Genomic DNA, 27,965 nt, shown 5'->3' with positions numbered 1-27,965 from the left:
CCGAGAACAGCGATCCATGCAGAGGAGGCGAAGGAGGTGAAAGAGGGCTCCGCAGCCGAGTCTCCTGTTTCATTCGAAACATGGGTCCGACCCCTTTTTTTTTATTTCGCAACTTTTAAGTGAAATCGGCAAGCGATTTGCCAACTTCACTTAAAAGTCGCGAAATAAAAAAAGAGGCCGGACCCCTGTTTCGAACGAAACATGAGATCCGACCGCGAAGCCCTCCTCCGTGCGGCTCGCCGGCCGGCCTCCACCTCTCTCTCTTCCTTCCTCTCCCTCTCCCTCTCTCTCCCTCCCCCACTCGCTTTCTCTTTTCCTCTCTTTTATTCTCCTTCTCCCCCACTATCGATGAGTTTTGTTTTTGTTACCGAAACCATTCCGGTCCACCGCCGGTACGGATTAGTTTGCCCCAAACCACCCGATTCGGGACGGTTCTGGCGACCCTAGTTTCAAGTGTTGGTCCCTGCTAGCTAGCATGTACCGTGCATATAGCTAGCTAAGTTCTTTGTTTCCCTATCCAATTGGATCGTTTGAACTCCCTGTATTGTTTGGATCTTCGAGCTAGTTTCCTTAAGTGTCAGATTCTTATTTCAAAAAATTTGCCATGTTTATTCATCATTTAGCGAATTTGGATTATTTATTACCCTCCACCTCGATCACCCAACAAATTACTATTTCTCTATAATTGATCCTTTGTGTTGTTTTATTCAACTTTTGTGGGTTCAGGCATTAGGCTTCTTTCATTTCCTATTATGTCTTTTTTCCAAAGCATTATTACATAACTGTAGAGATGTTTTAAACCTAAATGTTAAACTTTATAATAGTAGCTGTTTTAAAGACTATATGCTTAGCTAATAAGCTTCACGGTATTCTTTGCTCAACAATCTCCAATACTCTTTTTTATAGAAAAAAAGAAGAACAATCTTTATCAGTCAAATCCACAGGAAGCTTGATAACAATTATCAAATTGGATACTCCTTGTGAAGCTTCAAATTTCAATCTTCGATAACAATGAAGGTCCTAATCACAAAGGATGGACTAAAAGTCCCCAAAATGCGGTTTATGAAAAGAGTTTGACAAAAAACCATCCCATTAATACAATAGTCAATTAATCAATTCATCTAGACACCATCAATTAAATTGCACCCTACACTAAGGCTTAATTTGGAACAGGGATGGGCTTTTCGAGGATAAGGAAAAGTTAAGCCAAAAGGGCTAGATTTTACCATATTTAGCTAGGATAAACCTCATGTTCTTTTTGGGATAAAATGTTCCTGTCCCAAGGATTGTCCATTTTTGTTTTTCTGTTTGGATGTTGATCGGGCATAACAAAGGCTGTTTGGATGTTATTTGAGGATAATTGGAGAAAAAATGTGAATTTATGAAATTGAACAATTTTTCCCTTCCAATCTATATTATATATAGCATAATATTATAAAATCTTATAAAATGTGCATTGTCCTTCTTGAATATGAATATGGAAGCATGTGGAATGGAAATAATTTTCCACAGCATGAGTGGGTCAACCCTATTCTGGAAGATGATAATATTATAGAATATATTATATATTATAATATTATATAATGACATCATATATTATAATATTATATGATAATATAATATATTATAATATTATATGATAATATAATATATTATAATATTATATATAATATAGTACATTATTTTTAAATAATATATTTCTAATATATTATAAAATTTTATTTAATAACATAGTATTATATCATACTAAATATTACATTATATAATATTTTATCGTATAATATTACACAATATAAATAACATAAGGCAATATATAATGTTATATATGATAGTATATATTATATGTTATCAATATATAATTTATAATATTAGTACAATATCATGATATTATTATATTATTAGTATTGTATATAAGAAGGCTAAATCAGTCATTTTTCCTCATAATTGCAAGGATATTTAAACCAAGTTAACCACCCCAAGTTTAAATCGATACTTGCGTACCTTTGGTAAAAGTAAAACCAAGTTTATATGGGAAAGCAAGGTGTCGTTCGAATTGTCGGGTATAACATATCTACCCCAAAATCCGGCATTTGGCAAGATACATCAGATAAAGTGCGGATAGAGCCCTTTTATCCTAGTTCTAAGCAATAAGATCAAATTACATGAAATTGTGCTCCTAAAAGGTGATTTCCGGTTAGAAGTATTTGGCCCAAAGAAAGAAGAATTCGCTCATAAAAATATTAAATGGGTCAAAGATAAGTAAATATGTGTTTATGATCACAATAAATGAAGCATAATGATAAATCCAAATATGATCATTTTTAACTTTTGACTCCATAAAATAGGATGTACACTAGTAGCACACAGCACAAAACATACCCTGTCGGTGCCTTACTAACACATGGCACTAGCATTACTAGCTCAATCTCAAACACTCGGCAAGCTATCGTGCCAGTGTGTGCCAAGCATGCCAAAATATTGGCATAACTAAGCATACCACCACCATATGTAGTTATGTACTATGGCAATGCTAGGCTAGCACACCATCAGCACATGATACTACAATGCTTGCTATATGAAATTGTTAGCAAGGGCAATTTCTAGATATGAGCTAATTAAGTGAATGAATTACTTGCACAAAGCAGAATGTCCAAAAATAGACCTCTCACGACACAATCAACTTCTTTATCGTTTTGCTAAGCAACCAAAAAAATCACAAGAATGGATAGGACCCATGTGAAAAGTGTGCCAAGGCACTCCAAAGGCATAAGGCCTATCTCTAGCACTTTGGCTCACCCCAGAAGATGCCCCTTTAATAAGGTGCCCAAAAGGCACTCAAGGCTTGTTTTTCTACATGAACCCCAGCACACATCAAGGCACACCTCAAGGTAAAGCAACAAACCCACTAAAACCCAAAGTCCAAAGCTATTCATCAAGTAATTCTAAGAATTAAAAAGCCTGAGAAAAAATGACTCATTCACCAAGAATAGAGAGAGAAAGACCAAGAAGAAGCAGTGGATTATAGATTCATCTAAGAGCTTCTTCACTGCTAAGTCCTCCACTTCTTCGGCCTCCTCAGGCCTTCTTCTTGCTCGATAAATTATAGTTTCAACTTAGAGCTTCTTTGCATGTTAGTCTTCTTTTTCTTCCTCCTTATAGGAGGAACAAGAAACTTGACCACTTTTTCTCTTGTTGGGTAAAAACATAAATTTGATCATTTTTTATATTTTTCAACTTACTTTACTAAAGTATGCATCTTGCTTTGCAGCTTGCACCTGGGTTCCAAGAAGTCTTGGCATCTTAACATTCCTTGAGCCTTTATTATACTTGGATAGGACTATTATTGAGACATAAGGATGGACTTTGATGCCATGGTAACTACACAATTCAAGAGTCTTGCACTACCATAATAAACTTTTGGTATAAGCTCTCAACTACAGAGCTAACTAAATATGCCTAGGCATTGTGATCATTAATAGTTGTATCCAAGGATCGCTATGCCGATACCTGGGCATGTACCAAACATCCGGCGGCACGGTTTAGTACGTCCCTTGTCGTTCTGTGCTGGGCTCGTACCGACACAGCAGAGAGGGCGGTGGAGAGAGAGAACATGAGAGAGGAAAAGAGAAAAAGAGAGGGAGGGAAGGAGAGAGAGGATGAGGAAAGAAGGGAGAGAGATGGTGAAGGCTGCGAAGCGCGGCCCGACACGACAGAGAAGGTGTGGGAGAGGAAGAACATGGGAGAGGAAAAGAGATAGAGGGAGAAGGAGGAAAGGGAGAGGGAGGCCTGTCGAAGGCCACTAGAGGGCCACGGAGGCCGTCGGAGGGCTGGAGGAGGAGCTCCACCCTTCAGACATTCAAAACAAGGGTCCGTCGGATCCCTCATTTTATTTTTGTAAGCTTTAGGTGAAGTCAGCAAAATAAAAGTTGGGGCCCGATGGACCCCTGTTTCGAACGTCTGAAGGGCAGAGCCCCTCCTCCAACAGCCCTCCCTCCCTCTCTCTCTCTCTTTTCCTCTCTTTCCTTCTCTCTCCCTCTCCCTCTCCTTTGTCAGTTTCTAGTTTTCAATGCCGGAACCGTTCCGGTCCGCTGCCGGCATAACTCGGTACGCTCCGAACAAGGCGATTCAAAATGGTTCCACATTCCTTAGTTGTTTCTATGATATACCACTAAGAAAAGTTTGGTCAGCATACAACAGAATCTAGAATGTCGTGGTTGATGGTCAAGGAGAATGCCTTCAAGCTTGTGGCATGACACATTCACAAAGCTCTAGTTTTACATCATGTAAGTATCAAGAGCAAGTTTAGCTCTTTTTTCCTTTTCTCCCTGATGCATCTTAAAATGAAGTTTGATTTTCAGTGATACTTTATAGGTCTCCTCTTCCTTACATGCATCTGTACACATTGTCAAAATTGTGCCTTGAGAAGATCCATCCTAGAGTCCTTGTCATGTCACATAATGCTTTAGAAGGATTCTTGTCTTGTAGCAATTATACACTACCTCCGCTAGTGCTTTAGAACCTCTTTTTATGTCTGTAATAGCATCACCACATCATCATTCAGCCCTGCATCTAACCTAACACAGACAAATTAGTTGACTAAAACTTTAATCTAGTTAACTTCAAAGCTTCCCAAATAACTATTACAAGGGAAAGGACACTAAATAAATGACAAATACAGAAATCAAGGCTTTCTAGATCTAATTTTGACTATTGTGCAACAATGAACATGATGCCTCATAGTACCCATACGCATCAAATAGTTACCACAAATCATCAAGTCAAGCAGATATTTTGAGCCAAGCTTGTTTTGAGAAGTTTAATCCACACTATTTCTATACCTATGTATCCATAACCACTCCCGCTAGATCATTTAGAGAAATTCCTACCTTCGCCACCCAACATTGGAAAATTGATTGCATCGGCTAGCTGCATCTTTCCCAAGTTGGAGAAAATCTAGTCAGGCACTTTCTACATCAACCTTCCATATTTTAGCTACGAGCAACTCTTTAGTCATAGCAACTCGTTTTTTCCGATTCAAAATTTAGATTAGCATTCAAAATCTAAAATCCAGAATGAGTTCAAATCCCATATACTTTTTCTTTAACGAGAAAATCTCCTATACGATTAAAAACAGAATAATTTACAGCTCCAGACTACAAATTTCAGTAAAATTAAAACCACTGGTGAAGATTGGGTGGCACTAACTTATCGCATATCTCTTTCGGAGAGCAATTCTCCTCCATGGCCTTGGTCTCCGTGGCCGTCCCATACTCATCCGTCCCGCAAATATAAATGGTATTATAGCCCCGAAGCCGGCAGTATCGAGCAAACACATCGGCGCTCAGAACACCTGCACCGGATCGAAAAGCTCTCACCCACAGCATCGAGAAAATCCAGAAAATAACCAACTTTGATCAAAAAAAAATCGGGAAAAAAGGCCAAGGCATTGAGAAATATGGGGAGAAATTACAGCCGATGATGTTGCCGAGGTGGGGTACGTTATTGACGTAGGGGAGGGCGCTGGTGATGAGGATGTTCCGGCGGCCGGGAACCGGAAGCTTGGGGGGTTTTTTCGCCGGAGAATCTCCCATCCCGAAGTCGCCGGAGAGGAGGTGGTGGAGAGCACCGATGAAAGCGAACCAGGGAGGTCAGCAGAAACCCTCTCAACTTTTAATTAGTGGGCTGCGGGCGTGGAAGAGCACCAGGTTCTCGTCAGGTAGAGAGCCGAACCGGACAGGCCACCTTAGCACTTGAACCAAAGCGGTCACTTATATCTATTATCATTTATTATTCTAATCATATTCGTATCCTGATATCCTGGATATCCTTATTCTAACTTCATATAAAAACGGCAATATTTTCCATTTTTCCAAGTAATGCAGTAACTTTAATAAGATTTCTATCTTCAAAGTTTAAGAGAAGAACTTTTCCATTTCCATAATAATTCTAATCAGTTTTCTCTCTAGAAAAATTAAACAATACAAGAAATTAATATCTTTCAACCCGTAACTGGAGACTGCTCTCGCGCATGAGAAATGCACTGGCAAAAAATCGCAGTTGGGAGAGAGGCTGCTACCTTGTGATTTTTTTTAAAAAAATAAAATAAAATAAGGCTGCTGGTTCTCTTTCCACTTTAGAAGTTCAGAGTCATGTTATACTCCGCTAAACACGGAAAACCTTGAAATCTAACACATGCTTGTTGGACAACAAGACTTTAGAATTATATAGAAAACATGAACAAAGAGGCTATTATATATGTGTATGTTTGTATGTATGGATACATATATGTATTGATATGGATTTGGCTACATACAAGTTCAAGGTTCGCCGTATCAGTACCGAACCCCGTACTGGTGCCGCACTAGTATAGGCGTACCGAGTATCGGTACGGCACGGTACGCGGTACGCCAAGTATACTGACATTGGCATACCGATACCGGTACCCATCGGTACGAGTACGATACGTCCGGTACCGACCGGTACAGCATACCATGTATGAGTTGATCTTCATTCTAATCAGATCAAGTCTATATCGGACAATAAAAGTTCCACATCGATGATTCAAGCCGTTGAACGTAATTTACTACTTCTAAATTGTTTACACACTAAAAAAATATATATCGTTTCATGTTATTAGAATGTTTAACTTTTTACAACTTAATGTATGGGCTAAAGGTCTCCAAGTCATATGATTTTTTGTGTGTAAGTAGCTTAAAGTATTAGATCACATCCAACATCTCGAATTATGGATGTATAATCTCTGTTTTCAATATAGACCTGATCGATTCTGAGCGAAGATCCATTTGAGTGTACCAAAACTAGTGCTACATATATACATACATACATACATACATATATAAAGAGATGTAGTTTATTTTCTTTTCTCTTTTAATAATTGATAGTAAAAAAATTGTTGTGATAAATAGAAATTGGATTCATTGTTGATGTAGTCAATGTTTCAAAATATGGAGTAATCATTAATCAGAAAGATAACCGATTTTAGTAATTTTACCATGAGGTCAATAAGAAAAATGGACATGAAAATAATTATAATATGATTATAAATAAATTAGATCAAAAGTATCAGTATTAGAGGGGTGCCTTCGGGAACGCGGACATAGGTGGTGCATGGCTGTCGTCGGCTCGTGCCGTAAGGTGTTGGGTTAAGTCCCATAACGAGCGCAACCCTCATGTTTAGTTGCCACCATTGAGTTTGAAACCCTGAACAGACTGCCGGTGATAAGCCGAAGGGAGGTGAGGATGACGTAGTCATCATGCCCCTTCTGCCCCTAGGCGACACACGTGTTACAATGGCCGGAACAAAGGGTCACGATCCCGCGAGGGTGAGCTAACTCCAAAAATCCATCCTCAGTTCAGGTTGCAGGCTGCAACTCGCCTGCATGAAGCCGGAATCGCTAGTAATCACCGGTCGGCCATACGCGGTGAATTCGTTCCCAAGCTTTATACACACCGCCCGTCACACTATGGGAGCTGGCCATGCCCGAAGTCGTTACCTTAACCGCAAGGAGGGGGATGCCGAAGGCGGGGCTAGTGATTGGAGTGAAGTCGTAATAAGGTAGCCGTACTGGAAGGTGCGGCTGGATCACCTCCTTTTCAGGGAGAGCTAATGCTTATGCTTGTTGGATATTTTGGTTTGACACTGCTTCACACCCAAAAAGAAGCGAGATACGTTTGAGCTAAGCTTGGATATGGAAGTCTTCCAACTCGTAGAAATCAATAGAAAAGGCAAAGCCCCTATGATACACCAGTTCCGGCTCGGTTATTGATAGAGTGAATATATCTGCTATTTCTTGAAATCTCTCTTCTGATTCAAAATCGTGGTGTAACGTGTATCCCCCTTTGTTCTGGTCATGGAATAGATGAAATAAATCAAAAAATGGATTTTTTTTCTCATTCAAAGAGAAAAATAGCAAATATCTGGAGTTTCTTTTTTTATCCTATACGGATGATCCGATCCGCAAGGACCATGATTGGGAATTGTTTGATCGTCTTTTTCTGAGGAAAAAGCGAAACATAATCAACTTGAATTCGGGACAGCCATTCGAAATCTTAGGAAAAAACTTGATTTGTTATCTCATGTATTTATTTCAGGGTAACTCGTCTCTTTGTTAAAAAAAGGAAGTTTGGGGAAAATGACAAGAAGATATTGGAACATCAATTTGGAAGAGATCATGGAAGCAGGATAATTAAAATTTTGAAAATCTCTATTACTTCTCTAACAACTTGTAGTACCACAAAAAAGTGGTAATATTTTCCAACTTTTTGATTCCCATAATAATATATGAGAAAAATAATTCTAAAACTATGAACTCTGAGGACTTACCAATTCCCATAATAATCCGAATTAGATTTCTCTCTTGAAAATTTAAATAGTACTAGAGATTGATATCTTTCTATTTGTAGATAGAAATTGCTTTGCACATGATGGGAAAAAAAAAAATACCAAACAACAGTTGTGCGAGAGGACACTTATGATTCTTCTTATTTTCTTTTTTTAGAATAGCTCATTTTCACTTCGCTTTAGGAGTTTGGAGTTGAATTGTACTCGAAAATACTAAATGCCTTAGAGTCTAATACATGCTTGTTAGACTCGAAGACTTTCCCATTATATATAGAACCATTGCACATAGACAAATATAATTTATTTTAATTTTGTTTTAATAATTGATAGCAAAAATATTTGATAAATAGAAATTAAATTTGCAATTGTTGTAAAAACATATTTCAAGATATAGATTATTTTTCAAATTTGAAAAAAATGGGTTCAGGTTACCAATTCAATCACTAGGTCAATAAAAATAATTATGATTTAATTATAAATTAAAATTAAGTTTAAATTGAAATATTCAAATAATTAAAAATTTTAAAATCTGTATTGATTCCTATATAATTTTGTCAATGAGAGGAAATTCATGACACAAAAATAATTATAATATAATTATAAATAAAAATTTGGTTAAAATTATAAATATTAAAACTAGCTAAATTTTTTTAAAATCTCTAGTACTTTTCTAACAAATTGCACTACTCTTTATAATCATGAGCATCATAATAGTAGATGGTATCACTCACCATAAAAGCAATTATCAAAAAAATAGTCACGGCACAAGAATTGATATGATACATTAAGAACCTGTTTGACATTGCTTTTATTTCTTATTTTTTATTTTAAAAATAAAATCAGAGAAATCGGGGTAAAAATATATTTAGTGCTATTGTTTTTATTTTCTATTTTGTAAGTTATTTTCATTATTTCTAGACAAAAAGCATTGTTAATGATGTTGTGATCAAAACCACCAATGAGATTACTAAGGAGTTGGAAAATGACCATTTCTCTTTTGTCTAACTGATGAATTTAACGATATTTTCAGTAAAAAAACAAATGGAACTTGTTCTGTGCCTTGTACATAGTCCAGAATGCGGCTAAATATTTCTTAAATATTGTTTGCATACTAAAGATACCATAGCTCCATACTCAAAACAGAGGCAATATTTAGAAATATGAACTAAGCATAGCCAGATCATATAGGCAAGATTGTGATGGAGCTAGTAATATGTGAGATGAGTTTAACAGTCTCAATGCACTTAATAATTAAAGAGAATAGGTCTGCTTATAATATTCATTGTTTTGCACACCAGCTTCAATCAGCAGATCACACTCAAACTGCTTTACTTTCTAGTTTGGATGTCAATATGCTAAATGTTTGCTGGAGCTCCCTGTAAACGTTATGATCAGCATCATGAAAAATGAGTTGATGAAGTCATTCATGAAGTTCAAATATGTAGCCTTTAAATAGATGTGGTTTGTATGAAGAGACAGCTCTTATACGTGCTAGCGATACACATTAGGGATCTTATTACAGTTCACTTGTTAATTTGATTTTCATGTTTTCTTTTGTGATGAATGTGCTATTGTAAAACATGGTTTACATTCTGAACAAAGGGCCAAGCCATGTTTTTTATTGAATTCTCTACAATCTTTTGATATTGCGATCAATCTACATTTTATGAGAAACATACTAGAATGAACTGTCACATGCATTATAGAGGAAGGAGCAAGATAATGTGAATTTCATGGCCTTGGTCCAAGCAACATGTACCCTGCCAAAAAAAAAGACTCAAAATAATGAGAGACAATGAATGGGACTCTTTGAGAAATAGTTCCAAAACAGTTATTCTATGACTAGCAACATAATTGAGTGATTTCACTTCTTATATTATTCTTGGCATCGGATAAATGACTCAGCTTTAAATGGAAGCATGAATGTTCCATGTCAAGGTAACTTAGGCCGGAATCAAACAAGGTGTCTAGGCCCGGCATTTTTTCTTTTTTCTTGTCTACTGATTCATTGAAACTCAACTCAACAACAATATGAGTCAATTATCCAGCCAAATTTAGCAAAAAGTAAGAACATGTAACATGACTATTTTTATTTTTCTTTTCTTTTGGTCAAAGATATGAATAGAATTTGTTAAGCTTGTCATTTTCATAAAACCCCACTAATGGACACTCAATAGAAGTTGAATCACCACACTTCCAAATTCCAACCAAAAGTCAACTAATTGACTTATGTAATATTCTAAGGACTTCATATGTAGAACTTAATTTTGTCGTGGCGCCAACTATTCAAAACGAGCTCTCCACGAGAATATGACCACAAAGAGGACACACAAATCGCCTTGGACTCCGAGCCGAGGCCTCCAGTTCAAGCACATACGGACTCTTCTCAAGCTAAGCTTCATAAAATCCCAAACGCTATCTTCTCTGAGAGCAGTTGCAGGTCATCGGATGCCCCTCCACACCATTTTCCATGCACCTACCATGCATGTCTTGTGTCATCCCTGCAACAGGCCGTTCAAAGAATCCATTCTCTTTTTGGTGGTGATATTTATGCTTTGAACTCCATCTCTTTGTTTGTTTGTTCTCTTGTTTTCTTGTCAACCATATATTTGCCATGACTATAAGCTTTTTTCTGGCATGGAGACTAGAACAGACTCATCTTATTCACAAGGTTTGGAAGGTTGAGAGGTCTTGTGATATTCCTGACTATCTTTGGCCCTTAGATTGTTAAATGGGAGGTTTATCGGAAGGAGTGCATGGATGGTGACCAATCCAAGAACGATTTGGCGGGCATCAGTTGGATTTATTGGTCATGTTGCGATAAAGAGCACGAAAGAGTACCGATTTTTTAGGGCGTCCCATAACATCAATATTTTGGCAGTGATTTCAGAGGTACGGAGACATCACATAAGGCTTTGGAGTTCTCCCTTTCTCACTTTCTGAGCTGTCGAATCTCTTGCCTCCACGTATCATGGTTCCAAGGATCGTCCAATCAAAACTCAGTAAAGTTGCATTGTGTGATGTTTAAAACTCTTACTTTTACCTCATAAAGACCCATCTTACTGTATTCCTTTTTTAAAAAAGTTCTATCTTATTGTGTTGATCTTTTAAGAGTCTGCAGGAAATTCAATGAAGGGAACAAAGCCTCTGATTGGCTTCTTGTAGTAAGTTAAAGAGGAAAATAAACTCCCAAACTGAAAGCCTAAAAATGTTTGTGCTTGTTGGATGTTTTTTAGCTTGTATTTTTCTATTATATTCCTTTAATTCTTTAAGGTAGTATTGCAAGACTTTGCTAGCCTTGTGGCCGTATTGCAGGACCATGCAAGCATGTGAAGTAGAAATGATATGTGAGCCCTTTCATAGAGAATTTTTATTGAAGTTGAAATTTAAAAGGCAATAGTTTCATCCAATTTTCTAAACTTTTACATGGAAGCTTTTTTTTTTCAACAAAAATATAGCAGTGATACTATAACTAAGATTAGACTTTTCCAAGGAGAGAAGGGTGCCAACAAGTTGAACTAAGAATGGTCGAGATAATACATGATAGAATTTATGTTAAAAAAATAATAATATATGATAGAATTTAATAGCTAAAAAAAATAGGAGAATTCTATTTTTATGTAAAACTAATGATCCTTAGCGAATTGATAGGGACCTAAGGTTGCACATCCGATAAGAATCTACCCATATTGTCCAATTGTAGGAATCTCCTAAAGTTAAAAGGGAATTTGCACTCCAAGCAAAAAAAGAAAAAAGGTTCTCCCCATCAATCTCATGCCAAATTTACTCCTTCACCATCGGAATTGAGCTTTTACAATAAATGGATGACTAGACCTTGCAGGTAGTTTTAGTTGTTGCTTCAACCAAAAGTAAGGTTGCAAATGGGTTAGGTTGACTCGTGATCCGACCCGACCTAACCCATTTTAAAGGATCTGTAGGGCCGGGTTGGGTCCTAAAATTGGACTCGTTCGATTTTTTAGGTCGAGACTAAGTTTACTGAATTCAGACCCGACCCGATCTATTTGAAATTTGGATAATTTTAAATTTTCAATCCTATGATCCATCCCGACCCAATCCAAATCTGTAAAATTATTTGGACTCGTGGGCTGCAGCCGTGGGGTTGCAAATAAGTTCTATTAAGGCCAAGCTCATGCTCTGTATCCCTTTGAAAATTGAAATCACGCTCAAACCTTAAAGAGTCAGAGACTAAAGGCCCAAAGTTGAGCGGGCGTTTATAAAATAGAGAGCAAAGCTGCGTGGCCCGCGAGTCGTGACTCATGAGGATTTCTAGTATGGTGGAGGCGACTCAGGCAAGGGGGAGGGATGGTCGAACAGGCGAAGAAGGCGCAGGAGAGAGAGAGAGAGAGAGAGAGAGAGAGAGCTTGTAGATGGGACCTGGTTGACTTGGGAGGATATGAGGGCAATGGAAGCAAGGAGGCCGGTCTCCCTGGCTCTGTTCTTCATGGCAGGGAGGGCAGCTTTGATGAGGTGGAATTGATCTCCACCATGAAGCAAACCTCCTCCAGCAATTGGGCCTCTAGCTCCTAGGGCACAAACATGCACTGGTTGCAGAGGAGAACGTCGACCGGGTTAGCCTCCTTGAGGGCCCGAGCTACGACAGTAGGGTCTCAAACGTCTGCGGCGAGGGCGGCAGCATCGACGCCGGTGGCGAGTCGGATGGCGTGATGAGCCTCCTAGAGGCGGGTGGAGTTGGGTGGGAGGATGGAGATGCGGGCGCCCTCAACGGTGCCGTGGCGGGCAAGGGCGATGCTGCTAGACTCGCCGGTGATGAGGATGTGGCGGCTCTTGATGGGGATCCAAATGTGTCGTGGGAGGACGACAGTGACCAGGAGGAGGAGGGCGGCGAAGGGTAGAAAGAGGGAAGCCATGGATGGGTTAATCCGAACTGGACCCAACTGCAACCCGAATTTTTGAGTTTGGGTCAGGGTTATACATGGACCCGACCTGACCCGAATGACCCATTAGGTCAAAAATTGTAGCGGTGGACCCAATCCGACCCGATCTTCTATTGGGTTGGGTCTTGGTCACTCCTGACCCGATTTGTCCTATTTGCACCCTTAATGCTAGCTTAATACAAGAATTTCACATGAAGAATTACCAGCTTACGTGTAAGTTTCCTTTTGCTCCACCATGGGCACCTCATAAGATGCCTGGTTGCGGGGTAAAAGGGCTCTATTCAATTATGTGCAACTTTTTTAGCTGAGCACTGCCATAGTCTCACAGTTAATTGTTACATCACGTACAACAATGAAAGATTTGGCTGAGGAACAGGGTTCCTGGTTCCATATTCCCTCACTGCACAGCATATTCCAAGCCACCAAACCTAGACACATCAGAAGCATATATTCAAATGGCACCATTGCACAACTAGACCTCCTGATATCACCTGGGACTTTTCTTTTTGGGGTGTATAAAACACCAAGCTAGCAAGACCGTTTTTTTTTTTATATATATAAAGCTTTCATCAGCGAGGACACTTTTTTGAGATCCTTTTCTAGGTTTCAAAAAATTGCTTAACGTAATATTGCATGCATTATCCAGACACTCGCCCGTGCTTCTGAAGATGATATAGCCATATAATCTCCAGAGTAATATGTCACTCTTCAATTAGCTAGCGTCTAATGGGCTCCAAATCTTATAATAAATGTGACATCAACATGTTTCTTGTGTTCAATATATAGGTCAGTGGTTAATGGACCCTAGTCCAGAATTATTTTTGTTTTCTTAAAAACTTTAGGATAGGATAAATCCTGATCGAAGTTGAAGGATGGAAATCGAATCCAAGGTGCTGGTATCGAATATCTAGTGACTTTATGGATTGATACTAACATTAGGGTCCATAAATTAAACTAAAAGCAAGCACTAGCTATCCTACAATAGATGTAGCTTCTATATATCCACTAACGATAGAGGTGAAAGTGGATCGGATAATATATGTCCGGATCCATTTTTATATCTAAATTTTTCTGGATATAGATCAAAATTTGAGCATCCGACTAATATCCGTATCCATATTCATATCTGTCAAAGAAAAATGGATATGAATATAGATAGACAATTATCCCATCCGTATCTGAATATCCGATTCCATTTATAACCTTATTTAATTTTATATAGTACTTATGATTTTTTTTTTAAAATAAATGACCACATTAACATGTTATTAACTTGATTTATTATCCACTTGGTAATATTTTTGATTCTATATTCATAGAGTTTAATTATCCGATTTATATCCATACTTTTGGTATCCGATTTATTTCCTATTTATTTAAAATAAATATTAATATAAATTTTTACATTTGACTAACGTTCGTATTTGTACCTGCATTCATCAAACAAAATAAATATATATAGATGTGTATATGCTAGTATTCGATCCATATCCGATTTGATTTCAGTCCTTACTAATGAATATTTTCTTGAATCATTATCCTTTCCTTCTCAATAATAACTTTTCCTGTGTGCGCGCGCGCGCAGTTTCTCCTGTAAGTTTGCATAGTTCCTTCATGATTCACATGCGCTCCTTGTTGGTTCATTGTTGGCTAGCATGATGGAGCTGAGGCGTGGGGCATGGGAGCCAGAACAAGCTCACCAGAGACAAAACAAAGACCCGGGTTATTCGCATTCCCTCCTGGCGTCGAGCCAAGAACCAGCCGTGGTTGGAGGCCCTACGTGGGGTCCATCCAAAGACCCAAACTCGACCTCACTTGAGTTGTGGGTCCCATTGGGGAGTACACAAGGCCGGTCCGGCCTCATATACCGCGTCGCCTTCCAAACCAGCTCGTAGCGGGTTTACCCTTAGGTCCTCCTTCGGTGGCTGGGGTCAAGTTAGTAGGGGTATTGTGGGGAATTTGTGCTGTTCTTTATCTGTACCTTGAGGCCCGCCACAACGGCTAGTATGGGGATGCGGCAAAGGGGCATGGGAACGAGTGACAAGCCTCAAGTGGTGAGATGCTTAGATAGGTGAGATGCCCTGTTGGGCTTCTAACCGCCAGAGCAACATGCATAAATGCAAGCATATTGCACTTTTTTTTAAAAAAATTTATTTTTATGTATGTTGCTTTGAGGTGAAATTGGTGATCTGGTCCAACCCAACCAATACTTTTTTCCTCAAACAAGATCTTGAATGAAATTCTCTAGCTAGACACTTTAATATAGGTTGGATTGGGTTGATATTTATGGCGTATGCTATAGTTGTTAGCTCAGATTAGTTGTATGTTTTCTTCTTTCTATAAAGAAATTTGTTCTTGCTAACTAATTCTTAGGATTGCCAGTTAGTGTGCCGGCTGATAACCTCTATATGTGAGAAAGGGAAGATGAAGGGGAATAATCTACGAGATCAGAAGAAACCTTCGATCCAACGTTCTATGAATCTTTAGAACAAGGCATTATGCTTCAAGGATGATTAATATTATCTCGAGATTAAGAGGTTCCCATCATGCAACCAACTTTCTTTCTATTGACCTTTTTTCTTCACATTTTTTCCACTGTCTGCAACTGATCAGCTGGATAACTAATGCAAATAATCAAATAAGATCTATATCTATTCTGCTTTTAATACTTCATATTCAAATAAGTCACATGCTTAGTAGGCACGTTGAGGGGATTTAAGTGTTTCTTTTTTTTTTTGGTAGGGATTTTAAGTGTTTGGATAAGGAAAAGAATGAACAAAACCAATACAAGAACTCAACGTGTTGTGCATTTATCATTATATATACACTGAATGCTAGCAATTAAAAGGGCCAATTGCTAAGTGATATGGCTCGAATTTGTCATCTCTAAAATCTCGTTTAATAGCTCGGCCAGCCAATTAGATGACGACATGTACCTAGTAAAATCAATGATCAATCAAATCTCTGAAAAATCAACGCGATCGATCACAGCTCGACATGATATCAATGCACCCAAAAAGGAATATCGCGACCAACTAGCAGATCAAGAAAGTGTCCGATCACGACACATCTGAAAATGAATGCCCTAACTGCCCTAACTAGTGGATATAGAAAGAGCTCAACTACTCATATGAGAATCACGCGATCCTAATCACAGAGATTCACATCCTCTCCTCTATAAATATCAAGTATGGAGATTTTCAAGTATGGAGAAAAATCTGAATATCATACTCTCATACTTCTATCTCTCTTTTAGCTCTCCTATTTTCTTTCGAAACTCTACCCAACTTAAGCATCGAAGGATCTTTAGCCAGATACGTTCTGTTGACCCTTTGATCATGCTCTATGGTTATAGAATAGCTCCAGCACCGTGCTATGCTCCTCCAGCTCCCCGAGCAGATCAGAATGTCCACCTATAAAGTCAAGTTTTGAGCAGCAACAGATTGATTCTAGAGGAAGGGCCTTCTTCTTTTGAGATTTTTCTAAAGATCTAGAGAGATGAAGTCCAGATGAAATAACCACCATTCCACTAATCAACCCAAGTAAAAGCTTAACAACTCCCAATCTAGCACTCAACAATCTCTAACTCCGCAACTAGCTCCCAAGGCTGTAAAAATTAAGTAGTTTAATTTGCTTATCCAATAAGTGCAGACTCTAATGGAGGTAGTTTAGGGCATGCAATGTCTGAACCGGCAAACTACTGTGGTACCACTAGACTAATAGGATGGTTCGGTGTAGCATGCTAGTCTTCGACTCAAGAACTCCGACCGTCACCAAGAAGATGATCTTCCGACACTTAATTCTGAAATGGGCCCTAGCCCGAGAGATTTGGAATCCCCTTGATTGAAAAAACCTTCCAATAGAGAGGTCAACCTCGATCGAAGGAACAAGATCAAAACCTTGAGAGAAAGGCAAACCAATAAATAAGAAGATCTAGATATTACAACCGATCTATCGTTCTCCAAGGCAATTATGGATGAACCGTTGGTGAGGAGATTCAAGATGCCCCAGTTTTAGGTGTATGATGGCACCTTGGACCCAATAGACTATCTAGAGAGCTTTAAGGCTCCCATGATGTTACAAGGGACAACAAATGTGGTTTTATGTCTAGCTCTCCTGAGCATTCTGAGGAGACCAGCTCAAACTTTGGTATTCTAGTCTCCGACTAGAATCTATTCATTTCTTTGATCAGCTCAGTTGATAGTTCGTGGCTTACTTTGTGAGCAGCCAGAGGCAGAAGAAGGACACCACCAATCTATTTGCGGTGAAGCAAAGGGAAGACAAGTCCCTTAGGAACTACATCAACCGCTTTAATATAGAGATGTTGGAGATTCATGACTTGGATGAGAAGACCACAATGTCAATAGCAAGGAGGGGCTGAAATTTTTTTGCTTCTATTTCTCGCTAGAGAAGAGGACTCCCAACAACCTAGCCGAAATGCTGTCCTGAGCCGAGAAATACATCAAGGCCGAAGAGGCCATGGCAGCTCGAAAGGAGAAAAAATAAAGGTAAAAATGGCAGAAGAAGGGGCTGAGAAGAAAGAGAAGAACTAACAAAAGGCCTAGATGTGAAGGGGACAGTCGCCGACAATTAAGGAGTCCAGTATCGAGGTTTAAAAGGTACACTCTTCTCAACATGACCAAGGCCTAAATCCTAATAGAGATGGAACGTCAAGAGTATTTATAGTGGTCGAAGAAGATGAAGACCCCTTCAATTGTAAGGAATTTTAAGAATTTTTGTCGTTTCCACAAGGATCATGGCCACGACACTGAAAAGTGCATTCACTTAATGGACGAGATTGATGCTCTCATCTGCTAAGAACATCTTAGTATGTATGTAGAAAATCGATGTCGAGAAGAGGAAGCGCGGCGGATAGGCACTCACTCGAGAAGCTAGAACACCACCGATCTATGGTGGGGGTCATTAATACCATCTCAGGTAGACCTGCAGCAAGAGGCTCGAGTTCGTTGTCTTGAAAGAATTACCCTTGAGAAACCTAAATAGGAAACTCAGCCCCAATGAGATAAAGATCCGAGGATGTCATATCTTTGTCGGTTGCCAATCTCGAGGGGGTGTAGATCCCTCATGATGATGCACTTGTAATCTTTCTTATAGTAGCCAATTATGATGTAAGAAGAGTTTTAGTAGATAGAAAAACTCTATAGTTGTCTTGTTCTATGAGGCATTCCAGTAGATCGACTAAGGAGAATTGATTCTCCTTTGATCGATCTTTTTGGAGGCTCTGTATTGGTGGGGAGAGTAATCACCCTTCAGGTCACAACCGATTAAGAACCTTGACAGATGACAGTCATGCTAGACTTCCTGGTCGTCAAGATTTTCTCAACATACAACGCAATCCTTGGTCAGCCCAAATTAAACATAATGGGAGCTGTGGTATCCACCTTCCATCTGATGATGAGATTTTCCATCAGCAACAGGGTTGGCGAAGTCAAAGACGACCAGACAGTGGTTTGACAATGTTACATAGCCATCCTCAGAAGAAATACCAAACCTTTGGAGACATTGCTAATCGAAGGTCTAGATGTTCAATGCGAACCAAAGGAACAACATGAGGAACCAAAACATAAGGAACCAACTAAGTAACTCATTTCCATCCTCCTTTCCAATGAGGGAGACAGTCAGGCAATCCAAATCAGCTCGTTGCTTGATGAGGAAATGAAGAATCGACTAATTGAGTTCCTCCACTCCAACACTAACATGTTCACCTGGTCGACCATCGATGTGCCAGGTATAGATCCTTCTATTGTGATGCATAGGTTAAATATAGACTCCAAGCATTGACTAGTACATTAAGAAAAGAGAAGCTTCGCCCCTAAGTGACAACAAGCTGTCTATAAAGAGGTTGGCAAGCTCCTGGAGGCTAGGATCATTTTAGAATTTAACTTTATCCTGAATGAATAGCCAACATGGTGCATGTCAAAAGGGTCAATGGATCTTGGAGAGTCCTCATCGACTTCACCGACCTTAAGAAGGCCTGCTCAAAAGATAGCTTTCCACTCCTAAGTATTGACGAACTCATTCATTCTACCTTGAGCCGCTAGTTTCTCAGTTTTATGGATGCATTCTTAAGATACAATCAAATCAAGATATACCCTAAAGATGAGGAGTAGTAAGGGATTATATCACTTCCGAATGATGACATTTGGACTGAAGAACGCTGGAGCCATATATCAATCACTGGTTAATCAAGTTTTCAAGGATCAGATTAGCCAAAATATAAAAGTACACATGGATGATATGTTTATAAAAAATTAGAAAGCTGAATCCAAGCAAGTATGTGTTTAGAGTGACCTCGAGGAAAATTTCTAGGCTTTATGATGACCCAATGAGGAATTGAAGCTAGTTTGGAGATGATCTAAGAAGTGTTAGCAATGACTATTTCGAAGATGGTGAAAAAGGCTGAGTGGCTTGCTGGTCAGGTAGTCACTCTAACCGATTTGTATCTAGGTCGGTAGAAAGGTGTCTCCCTTTTTTTAAGGTTTTGTAAAATGTCAAAAATTTTGAGTGGACCAAGGAATGCCAATCGGCATTGGACCAGCTAGCAATACCTTGGATCTCAGCCACTCCTCACTAAAACTGAGGTCATAAAAAATCTGTATCTCTACATAGTTGTCTCTCCCTCAGCGATAAGCTCAGTTCTTGTTAAGGAAAAGCTTATGAATGAGAAGCTATTTACTATCTAAACAAGCTACTAAGGATGCTGAGATAAGGTACCCAAGAATAGAATAAATGGATTACACCCTGATCATCTTAGCTTGAAGGTTGTGACCCTACTTTCAAGCTCATACCATCACCGTCATGATTGATCAATCGCTAAAGTAGGTACTATAGAAGTTAGAAACTTTTGGTCGCTTAGTCAAATGATCCATGAGCTTGGAGAGTTTGATATAAATTATCATCCCAGGTTCGACATTAAAGCACAAGCCCTTACAGACTTCATTGTTGAGTATATTGTGTCGGAGGAAGCTAAGCCCGAAGGCCAAATAAAAGCCGAAGTTGAGTCTAAGCAACACGAATCAGAGGCACAACCTTTTTGGACACTCCATGTTGATGGGTCCTCCAATGAAGGAGGATGCAGAGCTGGGCCAATCCTTGTTAGTCTTGAGGATGTCGTGGCTGAGTATGCCTTGAGGTTTCATTTCAAGATCTCAAATAATAAAGTAGAATATGAGGCACTGATCACCAAATTGAGGTTAGCCCAAGCTATTGGGGTAACCCAATGTTGGAGTGTGTGGAGACCCAAGGTGTTTCAAATTACACATGGATATATTCCGGATCGAAATCTTGGATGTAGAAAGCTTCTACAGTTTTTCAGCAGTTCAAGAGTCGACTCGCGCCGTGCAAGAGTCGACTCGCGCCGTGCCGGAGTCGACTCGTATTTTGTCCAGATTTTGGATGTTTCTGTCTCGCTTGAGAGAGTCGACTCGCGCAATCTGGAGTCGACTCGTATTGTGCGGGAGTCGACTCGTGCTTTGCCGGAGTCGACTCCAACTCGGACGGAATTGCTGAAACGAGCGTAAAGAGTATTTTTTGGAAAAATCTCAAAGATATAAATTCGTGGCGAAAGACTTTGGGGATAACATAAGGAGGAGGTTGTGACGGCTAGGGTTACAACAAGATAGAGAGAAAGACCTAAGAACGTGAGAGATTGGGGGGAAGAGATTTTTCTCCTTTGCTCGAGCAATCAGTTTGTGATTGACTCGGGATTGTGTTCTCCATTGTAATTGTTCTATTGCAATAGAATCGAGCGGGCTTGAGGAAGTAGGCAAGTTTTGTTGAACCTCGGTAACTTCTGGAGTGTCGTGTTAACCGTCTTCCATAGTGATTTGTTCGTATTGTTTTTTGTCTCGTGCAAGATGTAAGATCCTGCAGTTCCGCATTAGGATTGTCCTCTCCAACAGGTTATTGAACTTGCTGGGGATTACGGGCTCTCCTTGATTTTGGGCATATCCCCCCATCTTTCTCCCAACAATTGGTATTAGAGCGCAAGGTTCGTTACACATGGCAAGCTAAGGCAAGATGCAGATCAAGAAGTTCAATGGTGCGAACTTCGGATTCTGAAAGATGCAAATAGAGGATTACCTTTACCAGAAGGATCTCTATTTACCTCTCGGAGGAAAGGCACAGAAACCAGAAAGGATGTCCGACGCGGATTAGGAAGTCCTCGATCGAAAGGCGCTTGGCACAATCAGGTTAACTCTCTCTCCACAGGTTGCGTTCAACATAAAGAATGAAAAGTTGATGATGGATTTGATGGCAACATTGTCGAAGATGTACGAGAAACCATCGGCATCAAACAAAGTCTTTCTCATGAAGAGGCTGTTCAATCTACGCATGAAGAATGGTGGTAGCATGGCAGAGTATCTCAACGACTTCAACAGACTCATGGCTCAGTTGGAATCAGTAGAAATCAGTTTTGACGATGAGATTCGGGCGTTGCTGATTCTATCTGGATTACCGGATAGCTGGGAAGGCCTGATGATGGCAGTGAGCAACTCGTTGCCGACGGATAAGCTGAAGTTCGAGAACGTAATCAGAGTGCTTCTGAGTGAAGAAGCAAGAAGAAAGTCCACAAGTGCTGCAGAGTCTTCAGGGAGTGCATTGAACACATAGGAGCGCGGTAGATCGCAAAAGAAGGACGGTCGACATCGAAGCGGCTCGAAGTCGAGAAAAGGCATATCTAGACCACCTCAGAACAAGGAGGCAGCATGCTGGAACTGTGGGAAGAAAGGGCACTTTAGGAGGGACTGCAAAGCTCCTAAAAAGAAGCAAGGCGAACACACTAAGGAATCAGCGGAGATTCGACCAATCTCGCTGAAGGCAGTGATTCTGATGCCCTAATCTTATCTTTGTCTACAGGTGATGAGTCTTGGATAATAGACTCAGGCGCGTCTTTCCATGCTACATCCCAAAATAAATTTTTTAGAGGATATCAGATTGGTGACTTTGGCACAGTCTACCTAGGGGATGGAGAGCCTTGCAATATCGAAGGAAAGGGAAGCGCGAAAGTGAAGATCAATGGTGGTACTTCACTAGAGCTGAAGGACGTGAGGCACGTATCTCGGCTACAAAGGAATCTGATTTCTGTTGGACAGTTAGCAAGCGATGGGTACAGAACAACTTTCACGGATGACCAGTGGAAGATCTCGAGAGGCTCGCTGACGGTGGCTAGTGGCAAAAGGGTTGGGACTCTCTATGTCACAAATGGCATGCAAAACTCCATTGCTGTTGCAGCTGCAGTTGTGGATGCCAAGGTGTGGCACCACTGACTTGGACACATGAGCCATCAAGGCATGATGGCTATGCATCAGATGGGCAAGCTGCAAGGTGTTAAGGCGGTCGAGTTAGATTTCTGTGAGGACTGCGTTCTTGGGAAGCAGAAAAAGGTGTCTTTCAACAAAGACGGTCAGCCTCGAAAGCTGGAAAAGCTTGATCTCGTGCACACTGACGTGTGGGGACCTGCTCAGGTATCTTCAATTGGTGGAGCTTGGTATTTTCTGACCTTTATTGATGATGCTACCAGGAAGTTATGGGTATTCTTCTTGAGACACAAATCAGAGGTGTTTGATGTCTTCAAGAGATGGCGAGTAGCGGTTGAACTCGAGACAGGAAAGAGGTTGAAATGCCTAAGATCCGACAATGGTGGTGAATACTGTAGTAAAGAATTTGAAAATTACTGTGTAGAGGCTGGAATAATTATGCAGAAAACTATTCCAGGAACACCACAGCAAAATGGAGTTGTTGAAAGGATGAACAAGACAATCAACGAGCGTGCCAGGAGCATGAGGATACATGCTGGATTGCCACAGCAATTCTGGGTAGAGACAGTTAGTACTGCTGCCTATTTGATCAACAGAGGGCCATCTAAGAAGCTATAACTTGGGATTCCTGAAGAAGCATGAACAGGGAAGAAGATTGACTTGGCGCACCTATGGGTTTTTCGCTGTACCGCATACGTCCATGTGGATTCCACCGAAAGAGATAAACTAGACGCCAAATCAAAAAGATGCATCTTCGTTGGATATGGTGGTCATCAGTTTGGATACAGGTTTTGGGATCCAGAAAATAGAAAAATCATCAGAAGCAAAAAATGTGATCTTCAACGAGAACGAGATGCAGAAAAATCCAGTTTCAGAAAAAAACCTAAGGAGCCAAATTTTGTAGATCATGAAGAGGAGTCTACAAATTCTGATCAGAAGGTTCAGTCCGGGCAAGAAACGGAAACTACAGTTATGGCACCCCCTCCACAGCTAAGAAGATCTATCCGTACCGCATACGGAAAGCCTCCTCAGCGATATGACGAGACTCTTAGCTATTTGCTGCTCACAGATAGTGGTTAACTGAATGCTATCAGGAAGCATTGCAGGTTGACGCCAAGAAGGAGTGGGAGTTTGCCATGGATGATGTGGAGTGATTGATTATAACCCTATTTGATTTTGATGAGCTCAAAGCATTTGAGTATATCTTATGTTTACTAATGAATTCAATCTAGTGTTTCAGTGAAAATCTTGTAAATTTGTGGTTAAGTGTCTCTAGATTTGGTTCAAGACATTTTGGATAAGTTAAGAAGTCAACTTGAACCAAAGTCTGAGACTCGAGTCGACTCCGGGATATTACGAGTCGACTCCAAGCGTATCAGAAGCATTGGCACAGGCGCGAGTCGACTCCGGAACATTACGAGTCGACTCCGACTGAGAACAGACAGACGAACAGAAAGACCCAACTCACAACCTGTCAGCGAGTCGACTCTTGAAGAGCGCGAGTCGACTCCGATGCTTGCCGAGTCGACTCCAGAGTAGTATGAGACGACTCCAGGGAGTTACAGACAGAAAGACAGAGAAGTCATTTTGGACCCTGAGAGCCGAGTCAACTCCTGAGGAACGCGAGTCACCTCCGATGGTTGGCAGGTCGACTCCAAAGGAAGCGAGAGTCGACTCTCAGTGTTATACAAGGCAAAAGTCAGAGAGCAACTTTCAGGCACTGAGAGCCGAGTCGACTCCCGCAAAGCCTGAGTCGACTCCGAGACAGCGCGACCCCAAAAAGACAGAAGACAGTATTGTTGTCTCTGAGACGCGAGTCGACTCCAAGACACTTCGAGTCGACTCCAAGGCAGCGCTACTCCAAAAAGACAGAAGACTGTTTTTCGGATACTGAGAGCCGAGTCGACTCCGAAACAGTCCGAGTCGACTCCAAGACTGCACGAGCCAAAAGACAGAAGATCGGGAGTTCGGGCTCTGAACGCCGAGTCGACTCCCAGAATTTTCGAGTCGACTCGAGTGAGTGAAGTTGAAGAATATCTCTATGAATTCCTTGGAATGAGCCGACTCCAAAAGTGCAAGGTCAGCTCCAGAATTTGGCGAGTCGACTCCGGGTTAAGTCGAGTCGACTCCCAGTCGAGAAGACCACTTTAATTCAAATCCGGAACAGTTGTCGAGCCGACTCCAGAAAAGCATGAGTCGACTCCTGCTACAGCCGAGTCGACTCCAGATCGCGCGAGTCGACTCCGATCCCAACGGACACATTGTCAGGATGTGCAGAATGTGCAGAACGGCTAGTAAAGTGTGTCTAACGGATAGTTTCCGTGGGGAATGGTTTAAATAGCCACAGAGGACTGTAGCAAAGCACAGAAGTAACATTTCTTTCAAAAAAAACACAATAACATCATCTGCCAAAGGGATTTCAACGAAAAAGAAGGAAGAGAGCCATTAACTCCATGCAACCAACTCTTCCCAGCATTAAAGAAGTCTCCTTCTGCCTTCAAGTCTTCAAGACGTTCAAGAGGAGACCCAAAGTTCGAGAAGCCCTCCTCTACATCGTCATAAAATAGTTCGAGGGCTCTTAACTTCTCTATTGTTTATATTGTTGAATATCTGCTTTCTTAGAAGCTGTATTTTTCTCTTTGTTCCTTCTTTCCATTTGGTCCTTACTTGATTCAATCAGAGGATTGAATCAAGGGTGTATAGGTTTGTTGGTGAGCTTAGGTTGAAACCAACGTGTAAGGGTTCGATTGTGATCCCGGAAAAACAATCGGGTGGTTCTAGTCGGTGAGCCTGGGAAAACCGACCGAGTTCGTTGTGACCTCGTAAAACAACAAGTTGGGTTGTGAGCTTGTAAAACAACCGGCTGTAATCCGAGGGGTTATAGTGAATTTCCAAGTGAGGCTTGGGGAGTGGATGTAGGAGCAAGGGTTAGCTCCGAACCACTATAAAATCATTGTGTTTGTGATTGCATTTGTCTCTCTTACTTTCATTTCATTCACTGCACATAGCATCTAATTAATCAACTTGCAAAAAGTATTAATTAGTATCTCACAAACCATTTAATTGTAATAATTATTTTAAAACCCAATTCACCCCCCTCTTGGGTTGTCTATCTGGGCAACAAGTGGTATTAGAGCCGGAACTCTTTTACCCAAAGAGTAAAAGATCAAAATGACAACCCCATTTGGATCTTCCCACATTGAGGGCCAGTCTACCCAAAGACCCCCATTCTTTAATGGATCCGACTACTCATATTGGAAGGCTAGGATGAGAATATTTATCCAAGCCCAAGACTATGAGATGTGGACCATAATACTAAATGGACCATACGTCCCTTCCATTTATGTAGAGGGTGTCACTGTGCCCAAACTTGAAAAAAATTGGGATGACAATGACTTTAGGAAGGCACAACTCAATGCCAAAGCAATGAATGTGCTTTACTGTGCATTAGATAGAAATGAATTCAATAGAATCTCTACTTGCAATTCTGCAAAAGAGATTTGGGATAGACTTGAAGTGACCCATGAGGGGACGAATCAAGTCAAAGAATCCAAAATAAATATATTAGTTCATAAGTATGAATTATTTAAGATGGATTCTAATGAAACAATCACTTGCATGTTCACTAGATTTACTGACATTGTCAATGGCCTAAAAAGCCTTGGCAAAAATTATACTAACAGTGAGCTTGTCAGGAAGATTCTTCGCTGTCTACCAAGGTCATGGGAAGCCAAGGTGACGGCAATCCAAGAAGCCAAGGACTTGAACAAGCTTCCACTTAAGGAGCTTCTTGGATCCCTAATGACGCACGAGCTCACAATGAAACAACACAGCGAGGAAGAGTCCTCTCACAAGAAAAAGGTAATAGCATTAAAATCTATTTCTACTAACAAAGACTTATCTTGCAGCAGTAGCAGTGAAGAGAAAGATAATGAGGAAGATGATGATGAGGCTCTCCTTGTAAGAAAATTCAGAAAATTCATCAACCGTAATAAGACCTTTCATCAAAGGAGAGGCCCCTCAAGTTCCTATCACAAGGATAAAGGTAAGGAAAGGAAAAATGAGGGGATCGAATGTTATGAGTGTAAGAAGCCGGGGCACTTCAGAGCTGAATGTCCTTTGCTGAAGAAGGGGAGCAAGTACAAGAAAAAGAAAGTCCTTGTCTCCACCCTATCGGACTTCGACACATCATCATCATCATCGGATGAGGAGCAAGAAGAAAAGGCCAACCTTTGTTTTATGGCTAACGACAATGAGGTAACATCTGGAACACATTTAGATTTTACTTTCGATGAATTATATGATGCCTTCAATGAATTAATGGACGAGTACAAGACAATAAACCTTAAAAACAAAGAATTAAAACTAACTAACCAAACTCACCTCCGTAAGTATGATACATTAGTTAAGGATAAAGATGTTTTTATTAAAGAAAATGCAGAACTTAAGACTAGCAACCAAATCTTGAGTTAAAAGAATAATACCTTAACTAAAGATAACGAAAGGCTGAACAAAGAAATATTAGAACTTAAAAACAATAAACATATCTTAAAAGAGAGTCTCACAAAAGAACTAAATGATCTAAAAACAGAAAAATAAAAATTGACACTAGAACTTGAAAAGTACAAACCTTTTGTAGAAAAATTTACATATAGCTCAGAAAAATTAGAGATGATACTTAATAGTCAACGAGCTGTATTCAATAGAGCTGGTTTCGGGTATAAACCTAAAAATAAGCAAAAACTCCTTAGTAATTTCTTTGTTAAAGCTGGAGAAAGTAAAACTAAGAAAATAACATGTTTTTGCTGTGGAACATTAGGACACAGAGCAAATGTATGTGATTATAGAAAAGAAAAAACTAAAAGAAAAATTAAAAGGGTTTGGGTTCCAAAAGGAACCAACATTACTAACCATGAAGGACCCAAGAAAACTTGGGTACCTAAAATTGTATGATTTGTTTGTGTAGGAGTGTCTTGCAGCCAAGGTCGACAAAAATTGTTGGTATCTGGACAGTGGCTGCTCAAGACACATGACGGGTGACAAGGATCAATTCTTCACCCTTGAAGCTAAGAAGAGAGGTGCTGTGACTTTTGGAGACAATAACCAAGGTCACATCATTGGTATAGGTAAAGTACAAATTACCCCTTCAACCTTTATTGATAATGTTCGATATGTTGATGGTCTTAAACATAATTTACTTAGCATTAGTCAATTGTGTGATAGAGGTTTTGATGTTTTGTTCAAACCATCCTTACGCATAATAACCAACTCAAATGATAATAGTTTAGTTTTTAAAGGAATAAGACGTGGGAATGTGTATGTAGTAGACATTGAGGATCTAGCCAAACATAACCCATGTTTAGTTGTTAATGAAACTAAGGACAATGATGCTAGTTGGTTATGGCA

General features: G+C 40.0%; 1 protein-coding gene and 1 pseudogene across 1 annotated transcript in view; both read right to left on the bottom strand.

The window, feature by feature from the left end:
• LOC103723528 (putative methionine--tRNA ligase) overlaps positions 1 to 5,745 on the bottom strand; it is a 30,422-nt gene extending 24,677 nt beyond the window's left edge. The window contains exons 1-2 of the mRNA XM_008814459.6: positions 5,471 to 5,745; positions 5,206 to 5,350 (exon numbers count right to left, since the gene is read on the bottom strand). Of these exons, the coding sequence (XP_008812681.4) occupies positions 5,206 to 5,350; positions 5,471 to 5,591 (266 nt within the window). The 5' untranslated portion in view covers positions 5,592 to 5,745. The remainder of the gene's footprint in view (positions 1 to 5,205; positions 5,351 to 5,470) is intronic.
• Positions 5,746 to 12,510: 6,765 nt separating this feature from the next.
• Positions 12,511 to 13,251, bottom strand: LOC148699867 (3-dehydrosphinganine reductase TSC10B pseudogene; annotated as a pseudogene).
• Between the last annotated feature and the right edge of the window lie 14,714 nt (positions 13,252 to 27,965).

This window comes from Phoenix dactylifera, chromosome 15 (assembly GCF_051530095.1).
Source record: "Phoenix dactylifera cultivar Ajwa chromosome 15, Ajwa_hap1_PhDact_Kaust_v1.1, whole genome shotgun sequence".
Classification (NCBI taxonomy): domain Eukaryota; kingdom Viridiplantae; phylum Streptophyta; class Magnoliopsida; order Arecales; family Arecaceae; genus Phoenix; species Phoenix dactylifera.
Note: the sequence above shows the minus strand (reverse complement) of the source record. Positions and strands in the feature narration are given on the sequence as shown.